The following is a 9,553-nucleotide window of genomic DNA, read 5'->3' as shown; positions in this document are numbered from 1 at the left end:
GTGGTGTATGTAGAAACTAGAAAGCTAAATTTGTATGAAAATGACAATTCGTGTCGAAATATTTTCTACATGTGGTGTATGTACTATGTAAGTATGTAGAAAATTTGTTGAGACACCTTGACTAAGCCCTCAGTGATGCCAACTCCTGTATATTATGTAGTAGTATGTTCCATTATTCCTCCTAGGATCAACATCAAATATCCGTAAAGTATTCGCGTAATAAGTTTTTGTTACATACTGGGTTTGAGAGGTAATTTCAAATATGAATTTAAAATGCATTCAAGTAGTAAGAAATTTAATTGACTGTATTTAAGTGGCTGCATTTCAAGAATTTAAACGATTTTTATTTTCTTAACTCCTCTTTCTTTAAATTTAGTTTTTTTTCAACTTTTCTTGGCATATATATGTTTCTTCTTTGTTCGTTTTTCTAATTTTTTTGCTTCTCAACTAAAATATTTTGTTTGAAACAAAAAGAAGCCACAATGATAACTATTGTTGAGGTCCAGGGTCTGAAGATTTGAAACATCTTTTAACGACCCACCTAAGCGTTAGGAATCAATGGAATCGGGTGAATGTTTTTGGTTCAAGAATCGAAGGCAAATAAATGGGGTGAAAGAATCCATCTCCAAATCTCAGAAACCAAGATGTCTCGAGGAAAGTGTTGTGCAAATAATAGAGGGGATATTTTTTTTTCTCTCGGCACTCCCAGCCGCCCAAAACTCGCTTCGGTTGCCGTAAAGGTTGATAGAAATCCTTTTCTCATCCTAAATTAGACTGATTAGGTTTAGGATAACGATTGGCATTGGCAGTAGAGATTAACAGTATCATTAGCACTACGATTAAGCATTCTCTCTCTCTTTAACCGGCAGCTCAAGACTGAGCGTCGTGGTCAGCGACGAAGCATCTAGAGCGGACTATCTGCTTCAATCGGTTTGTGTCCAGCGCCTCCCGTATGACAGTGTACAGTTTTGAGAACGATGAGTCTTTCACTTGATAAGTCCATCTGGTTGGTGAACGGCCACGTGATCTTTTGCCTTCAGTGTTATCAATCACGATCAGTTTCTCTAAATTCTCATCGCCTCTGCGCATCGTATGGCCGAAATAAGATACGATTCGCTGTAGGCATATGGTAGACAGGCAAGTCCGTATGCGGAGATGGGTCAGAGTCGATGTATTGGTACAGTTCGCAGTCCAAGGTATTACGATTAGCATTAGGATATTAATATAAATATAAAATAATATATTCGCATTACGATTAGGAATAGGATTGGGAAGAGTATTAGGATTAGCGCAGCGTGCACATACTTGCCCGAAGTTAGTATTCTTTCGGACGCGGAACGCGGAACGCGTATTTAACGGAATTTTAAGGCATTTATACTTGCACTCGATTACTATTGCGAACTTTCAAATATTTACAGGTGAAGCCGTCAGTTTTATTTGACTAACTAAAGTTATGCTATATAAAGCTGAATTACCACGTCTCATTCATTCATCGCCTTTTACTTACTTATTCATTCACCTCGCAAACTTAGATTTTATTAGGCTAAAGTATGATGAGATGAAGCTATGTTAATTCTAATGATTTTTAATTCTAGACCTATTAGACCATTTATTAGATTAGTAGCTATCGATCTATGAGGCATAAAAATGTTGCGTAATTAAAGTTTTACATTCGGCCAATATTAATAAGTGCAAATACATTTTAAACACTTTAGCTAAGGAGCACATAATGGCTATAGTTTTCAACTTGTACCCTATCACCTTTGCGAATCGTAGTCACTCGAAGTTTAATGCGTGGTTGTGTGTAGTTTTTATCTGTATTCTGCAGACTCTAACCGTGTACTAAATACACAGCGTTGTCCATTCTTTCATATCTTTGAAATTGTGTTCTGTGATTGAGACTAAAAATTTTAAAACTCGACCATCATACCAAATGTTGTGCAAAGTAATAAGAAAAACATTGCTTATGTATTTGACGAGAGTTTCGATAAAGTTCTGTTTCAGGTTTCTTCCTTTTCAACCTCTTCACCAGTAAACTCTTGTCTGTTTTCAAAATTTATTACTGTCTTTATAATTTATGATACGGATTATAGTATTATATATAAAAAGTTCGTATTATTTCGAAAGTAATAGTTCTTAAAATATTATGTGGTTCTGAATAAGTCATTGTGTCATAAAAGGTATTTGCAGGAAAAGTAAGTTATAGAAAGAAAATTGTTTCAAGAGCCATGTCTGTTGATCATTCATGGCGAGGAATCCCATTAACGCAGATATACGGTTCAGATTCGCCATGGGGATCACCAGAATTCCCGTTGGTTCAACCAGGATTTAACCATACTGTCTTGCATCATATACTTCATAATGGAGACATGGAAAGACCACCAAAACCTCACATTGGCACTGACAAATGGGATCAGGATCATGTTAGAATGCCATGCTCCCGACAAAGCTTATATCCAATCACTGATGTGAGATATTTTTTGTTTCTATGTAACAGTTTTACCATTTCCTTTTAAATAATATTTGTCACTTTATTTTTTTACCTATATTATATTATTTATTATTTAAATAACATAAATATTATATTATTATTATTGTTCTTTCAGGACTCAGGGCTTAAAATATTAAAAGAAAGATGGGCAATTATTGAGGAAGCTTTATCTAACCCAATAAAAAATGTTAGAGATTTAGCAGCAGCAATTATAACATATAATACAAAATTTAAAGATATTTGGACATTTTCTTCTTTGCACTATTTATTTGATGAAGTAAGTAATTTCACTAAATTCACCTGTTAGCCTGATGCTATACCCTTTTATTTGTGGATATTATTTGTCAAAGTTTAACAATACTACTTTTAAAGGAAACACGTTTTACCAGATTGAAGCTATATATTATTATAAACTTATATTTATTTTACATATATTTTTTTTTGTAACAAGAGACAATTCTACTGTACTAAGACAAATGATCAAGCCATAATTTAAGAAATTATATTTGTTTATTCTATTTATGCTGAAATCTTAATATAATCATTAATCCTTCAAAACATATTTTGGTGCATTTCTAATTATGAATATTAAGTACCACAGGATAATGTTGCTCAGTGATATATCAACAGTGGGGGATATTTTTGTGATGCTAAATATATTTTGACTTCTGTGTAATATAGAACTTTGAAAGTTTGTTAGTTATTATAAAATATGAATAATTTTTCAGTACTTAGAAGAGGAAGAAACGAAATACTTCTTTAATGTGACATTACCACAGATGGCTAAATTGGCACTGGGTCTTCCAAAATTGATTCAGACAGCTATACCTTTACTCAAGTAAGTATAATTTTCTTCATTTATAAGGGAGTGCAATTCATATATCTGTATACTATTGTGTAATATTATATAAAACTGTTTTAGTCTATGATTAACATTGTGCACTAATAATTATGGGTATCTTTTTCAGACAAAGAGAGAATCATTCTATATCTCTTAGTCAGCAACAAGTGTCAAGCTTACTGGCTAATGCATTTTTCTGCACATTTCCAAGAAGAAATTCGAGAAGAACATCGGCTGAATATGCCAACTATCCATTCATCAATTATTCAAAGTGAGATCACCAATTTTTATATAATTTTAAAATTAGACTTTATCATTATAAACAGAAAATCACATATTACAGCAGTGAAATAGAAACAATGATTAAAAAAGTAGGCAAAATAAGATATTCATGAAAAAATAATCAATATAATTTTTCTTCATAAAAAATAAATTAGTGCTTATATAACTAAAATAAAACATGATATGGGACTAACTTTCTTTTCAGTCTATTCAACGTCACACCAAAGAAACATGTCTTGGAAAAGCTCAAAAGTATTTGTCACTACTTCAGGAGAGTTTGTAGTAAAGGTAATTGCTTTATTACATACTGTATTTTCGCTGTGGGTTCTTCAGCATCTATGTAGCTTTAAAATTCATGAAACAGTTGAGAATTTTCCTATAAACAACATAATATAGTCAAATGATATGAAAATAAATAATCTAAAAATATCTACATGCCAAGGAAGTTCAGACTAATTTGTACATGGTTTATATTTTTAGAATTTAAGGTACCTAAAGCACAGTAGTAATGCTTTATTCAATCAGTTTAGTTTATTTATATGATATATTGATCTTAGTTGGCAGCTTCGGGCTTAGTTTTTAACAAATACAACAACAAACAACAGAACATGTAATGGCCTTATTATATATATATACATATATTTTTCCAAACTTTCAACTGGTTATTATTACAAAAGCAATGTATTATTATCATCATGATAAAAACTATGACGTCATAAATTTTGTTAAATGACTACAACACCTGTTGCAGAGTAGTTCCAACGGGTGTTATTACATTCAGTCGTCGCTCAGTTCCTCCTACTCGTTGTCCAGATTGGGAGAATTCATCCGTAAGTCTGGCAACACTACCTGTACATGTTGATTCAGAAGTTATTATTGAGGATCTACCGGGACTGATACAAGTTGATTTTGCTAACAAGTAAGTAATGTTATTTGGTGTTTGCAATATATATAACAAATACTTAAGATTTTTACCTATTTAAATCACTCTTTGGCAACTGTTGTGGTTTCTGTGCACAGTGTATGTGGTTGGCAAAGAATGCGTAATCCAGTTGCTAAGCAATGTGGGATGAATTGCACAAAATAATAGGTATTTTTTAAGAAAATTCACAAAATCATTGAATGTAGTTTATTTACATTTAACTAAAGTATGTAGGTACCATTTTGTTCGATAATTTTTTGCCATCTTGTAGGTAGGGACGTGATCCCATTGCTATATAAATTCTGGTCGTCTGATCAAAATACCGCGACAATCGGTTTTGGCAGTCCTCTCATTATGTTAACCTGACACTGCCTAAGAATTCTGAAGAGACCGTAACAGGTGGAAATCTGAATATGCAAGGTCACGACTATACGGCATATGCATTAACACCTCCCGGCCAAGCTCTCTTAATTTTTGCTGAGTGGCTAAAGATGTGTGAGGTCTAGCGTTATAATGATGAAAACCCACACCCCTTCTGTTGATTAATTCCGGTCGCTTTCTCTCAACTTCTTGCTTTAATCTCATCAGTTGTTCGCAGTAGAGTTCAGAATCGATGGTGGTAACCTCTCATAATGAATAATGCCCTTCCAATGCCTGCCAATGAAGCCTAACCGGCCTTAACGTACGTTCTTGTCGGACGTGATCCACTTTTCATCACCAGTTATCAGCTTCTTCAAAAATTGTTCGGTTTTATTACGTCGTAATAAAGAATCACAAACGAGTACACGGTTCATTAGGTTTCTTTAAGTGAGCTCCTGAGATACCCAAATATCGAAATCTTTGTGTATCCAGTTTTTTTCAAATACGCCAAATCTGTTTTGTGATCAATTCCCAGTTCTTCAGCTAAGTCGTAACTACTGACATGTCGATATTGCTTCAATTTTTCAAAAATGCAATCCGTTTTATTCGTTATACGTGCCCAGAGCGACGTGCATCTTTGACATCATAATTTCCGGATTGAAAAAGCTTAAACCAAATTTGTGCTACTCTATACGCTACTATGCTACGCTATATGAGTCTTATTTATTGTATGATCTTCATCGCGCTTGGATTATTCAACACCTTGTTGCATTTATTTCCATAGACTATAGATTTATTTATTCCACTCGTATCATCTCGACGTCCGGCGTTCCACAAGTGCGCGTTTTATAAGGCACTCTTTGCCACCCCCTTCCAACCAGGTGCCCATTGAAGTATTTCCGACCTAATTCGACTTAAGGTCCTTTAAAAAAAAGAGAGGCACGATTCCTAACAGGTCGGCAACGCACCTGCGCATTGCAAGACGTCTGGCAGTGAGTGTTCTTAGGTGACGGTGTCATTTAACATATTCTATAAAAAATATTATCCACAGATTACACATATGGCTAATTATACATATTGATATACAATTAAACAATTTACCAAACTTAAAATTTATTTTTTAGGTTTCTGGGCGGTGGAGTTTTGACAGGAGGTTGTGTTCAAGAAGAAATCAGATTTGTGATTTGTCCAGAACTAATGCTGTCCATGCTTTTCACCGAAGTCTTAGCTGCTAATGAGACATTGATAATTATTGGTGACTATTACAATTTAATAAGTATATATGGCCTAGTGGCTTAGTCGTACAATTCTCATCGCTGTGGTTTGCAAATCACGATTGCACACCCAGTTTAAGTTAATAATAAATGTTTATAGGTAGTGAAAGATATAGTGAGTACACTGGGTACGGATACACCTTCCACTGGTCCGGAGACCACATAGACTCGACACCTATTGATTCCTCTGGTCGACGACGCTGTGCTGTTCTCGCGATGGATGCCATCCCATATAGAGTCAGGGCCAATCAGTGGAAAAAGGCTTCGATGATACGGGATTTGAATAAGGTATTACTAATATTATGAAGAAAAAAAAGAATTTCGTTTTTGTGTTAATTTGTCTATTAATATATTAATCACTCCTAGGCATGGGTGGGTTTCTCAAGCTACACTATCGCAGAACCGGGTCTACAATACCCCGGGATAGCAACTGGTAATTGGGGATGTGGGGCATTCGGCGGGACGGCAACGCTAAAGTCCTTAGTACAAATGATGAGCTGTGCTCAGGCGCAACGCCCAATGGCTTATTGCACTTTCCACGACACAGAGTTGAGAGATTACATTGAACGGGTTTGGGCAATGTTCACTAAGCATCATGTTACTGTTGGTGAGTTAGATGTTTCTTTGTTTGTAGAATCTATATATTTTTGAACCTACTACATGCTAGTGTCCCTTAAATAGTGGTAAATTAACAATTATTCACATAGTATTGTCTTTTGTTAACATAGCTTTTACACATTGAAAGAAATCACTTTTTTAACCGGATTAAAGCTATTTGTATTATTATAAACTTAAACTAAAAAGAACTTAAGCACGCGAAACGTTGGAAAAATTTAAAATAATTATAAGTTTATAATAAAACCAATAGCTTTAATCCGGTTAAAAAAGTGTTTTCTTATTCACATGTTATGTATTAGACATCGTTCGAAAACACATTGCCAGGTATCGAACTCTAGTCCTGATTGCTGTATACTGATTGAGTAGATGAAATAAAGTTTTTCTTAAGGCAGTATGTTGCCTGTAAATATTTTAATAGTGTATTGTCTTTTATTAACATAGCTTTTACACATTTAAAGAAAACACTTTTTTACCGGATTGAAGCTATGTATTATATATTATAAACTTATAATTATTTTATAATACAAAATTTAAAGTGTTTTCTTTAAATATTTTAATATATTTTATTTTAGGGCAGCTTTTCCGAATGCTTTTAAAGTACTGTGATACGTCTAATGTTGAGGAAACCACGTTGCTTACTTTCTTCCAACAGGAATTTGGAGAACAGCCCGTCGCCAAAGACAATATCTCTATTGTGAGTGCTTAATTTATTTTAAAATTGATCCATAAATATCGGATGAAAACATTAAATTAATCTTACAGTCAGAATGTATGTGAGACACACAAGTCAATGGCAGGCCTGTATTATAATGTTACGTGATATCAATTAAATTGCTAAAATATACTAATAGGCTAATACGTTGAATAACCGTCGCAATAAACCTTCTTCGGGTTTTTGTTATTAAATTATTTTTAAGTTAGCGAGGGAATTTCAGACATGACTGAAAATGGAATTTACCTTTTTATATTAACCTTAGTATCGTAATCGTGTTTTTAAATTTTAGATTATGCATTGTAAGAACGTGGAACGTTAACTATAATAATTACCTAATTTATACATCAGTCGATGATTCGAGAGGTTTACGCCAATTGTAATAAAAAATTATAATAAACTAGCTGCCCCCGCGAATTTCGTTTCTCCTTAATGTGTAATTTCACTGTATTGTCGTCGCTATAGTTTGAATTTGATTTACACTTCGGTCTAAGTAACACGTAGTTGGCTATGCTAACACTTAAAAAAATAAAAAAAGTAGAAGTAATTGAATTTCACGGTATTTCGTTTACTACAAAATAAATTTAATTTATACTTTAGCCTCAATAACACGTGGTAATCATGATATTGAATTGTAGCTTATAATACACGATTGTCGGTTTACCATAGCAGTGTCATCTATTGATTACTTACTCAATCCAGTCGAAAAGTATCGACATCTGTTAGAATCTTTTGGAGTTAACAGATAATTGTGACTGTCAATTAATTATAGACAAATAATTTGCAATAAAATAAAATTGCGACTATAATTAAAGATCTAAGCTATCCTATCTCTTAAGTTGGACCAGACTGCTCACGGTGTACCAATTTAATTTATAATCGGTTAAGTAGTTTAGGAGTCCATCGCGGGAAAAAATCGTGACAGGAGATTTATATATATTAAGACTATGTGGTATAGAAACAAAAGTTAGCTGTTAAATTACAGTGTTCCATAAATTGTTTATGGATCATTCAACGATGGGAAATAGGGAATATCTCTATATATATATACAATTCTCGTGTCACAATGTTCGTTCCCATACTCCTCCGAAACGGCTCGACTGATGCTTATGAATTTTTTAAAGTATATTCAGTAAGTCTGAGAATCGGCTACTATTTATCTTTCAAACCCCGAAGTGTCCACCCCATTTTTATTTTGTTTTTATTTTTTATGATACAGCATACAAAAATACATACAACCCTTAATTCACACCCCTCTACGATCAACCCCTATTTTTTATTATGGTAGATAGGTTATTTTTATTGAACTAAACTATTTTCCTGGAAAAAAACACATGGCAAAAAGACGTTTACCGGGTCAGCTATATGTTTTATAATCTTTTTCGATTTGATCGCGTTCTCAAACAGCTCATAGACATTTAGTGACATTTGATTGGTGAAAATATACTAATAACGATTTTTCGACAGGACGACTCTCAGTTGAGCAAATTAGATGAAGTATCATTACAAACATCGCCAGATTTATTTTCTGATGACAAAGAGGACATAGCTGAAGCAGACTCCTTAAAAATCAGTCAGAGTATGCGACTATTTTCCGAAATGGACAAAATCGATACAAATAGTGGGAGTTTGAACTTAACCGGGCCGCGGGGTGAAGAAATGGATGTCGCGGTGTCGCCAGATATCAAAAAGAGAGTGTCGAAAAAAATCACAGACTACTTTGCAAAGAAGAGTTGATTTTAATAAATGTTTAGAATCAATAAAAAAATTGAAATGTATATGATTTTTATAATTGGCTATGCCGTAACCTGTCTTTCACCTTGATGGCATTTTTATATTCGAACAGGGAGATTATGGTTAACCAATTGTTTCGTTACAAATAGTATATTATAAATTAATCCTGGTTTTTCTTTAAACTAATCCTTAAAATAATTCCTAAGGACCATACTTCACCGAGATGCCATGGCGACGTGGCCAGCGACGTCGCCAACTAGTTCTTATTGAGATGTATGCCGGTTAATTCACTTGGCGAAGTTACCAAGTAGCAAGCGTA

General features: G+C 33.8%; 1 protein-coding gene across 2 annotated transcripts; it reads left to right on the top strand.

Annotated features, from left to right (window-relative positions):
• The first annotated feature begins 1,880 nt into the window (after nt 1–1,880).
• On the top strand, nt 1,881–9,278 carry LOC123720598 (poly(ADP-ribose) glycohydrolase-like). Of its 2 annotated transcripts, none has more exons than XM_045677278.1 (12): nt 1,881–2,108; nt 2,191–2,468; nt 2,607–2,768; nt 3,220–3,329; nt 3,460–3,603; nt 3,820–3,902; nt 4,371–4,533; nt 6,021–6,151; nt 6,271–6,458; nt 6,537–6,777; nt 7,361–7,482; nt 8,968–9,278. In XM_045677278.1, the coding sequence occupies exons 1-12, from the start codon at nt 2,078–2,080 to the stop codon at nt 9,235–9,237; spliced, it is 1,923 nt and encodes a 640-aa protein (XP_045533234.1). In that variant the 5' UTR covers nt 1,881–2,077; the 3' UTR covers nt 9,238–9,278. The 2 variants fall into 2 exon arrangements, with proteins under 2 accessions (XP_045533234.1, XP_045533236.1); XM_045677280.1 differs by having other exon boundaries at nt 2,181–2,468.
• The last annotated feature ends 275 nt before the right edge of the window (nt 9,279–9,553 follow it).

The sequence above is a fragment of the Pieris brassicae genome, chromosome 2 (genome assembly GCF_905147105.1).
Source record: "Pieris brassicae chromosome 2, ilPieBrab1.1, whole genome shotgun sequence".
NCBI classification, from domain to species: domain Eukaryota; kingdom Metazoa; phylum Arthropoda; class Insecta; order Lepidoptera; family Pieridae; genus Pieris; species Pieris brassicae.
Note: the sequence above shows the minus strand (reverse complement) of the source record. Positions and strands in the feature narration are given on the sequence as shown.

What these genes read in the sequence shown, in the direction of transcription:
- LOC123720598 (XM_045677278.1), top strand. Translation starts at nt 2,078, where the DNA reads ATGATACGGATTATAGTATTATATATAAAAA. An exon ending in TATAGTATTATATATAAAAA is followed by an intron (nt 2,109 to 2,190) that starts GTTCGTATTATT and finishes AGGTATTTGCAG; the next exon opens with GAAAAGTAAGTTATAGAAAG. An exon ending in TGATACGGGATTTGAATAAG is followed by an intron (nt 6,459 to 6,536) that starts GTATTACTAATA and finishes AATCACTCCTAG; the next exon opens with GCATGGGTGGGTTTCTCAAG.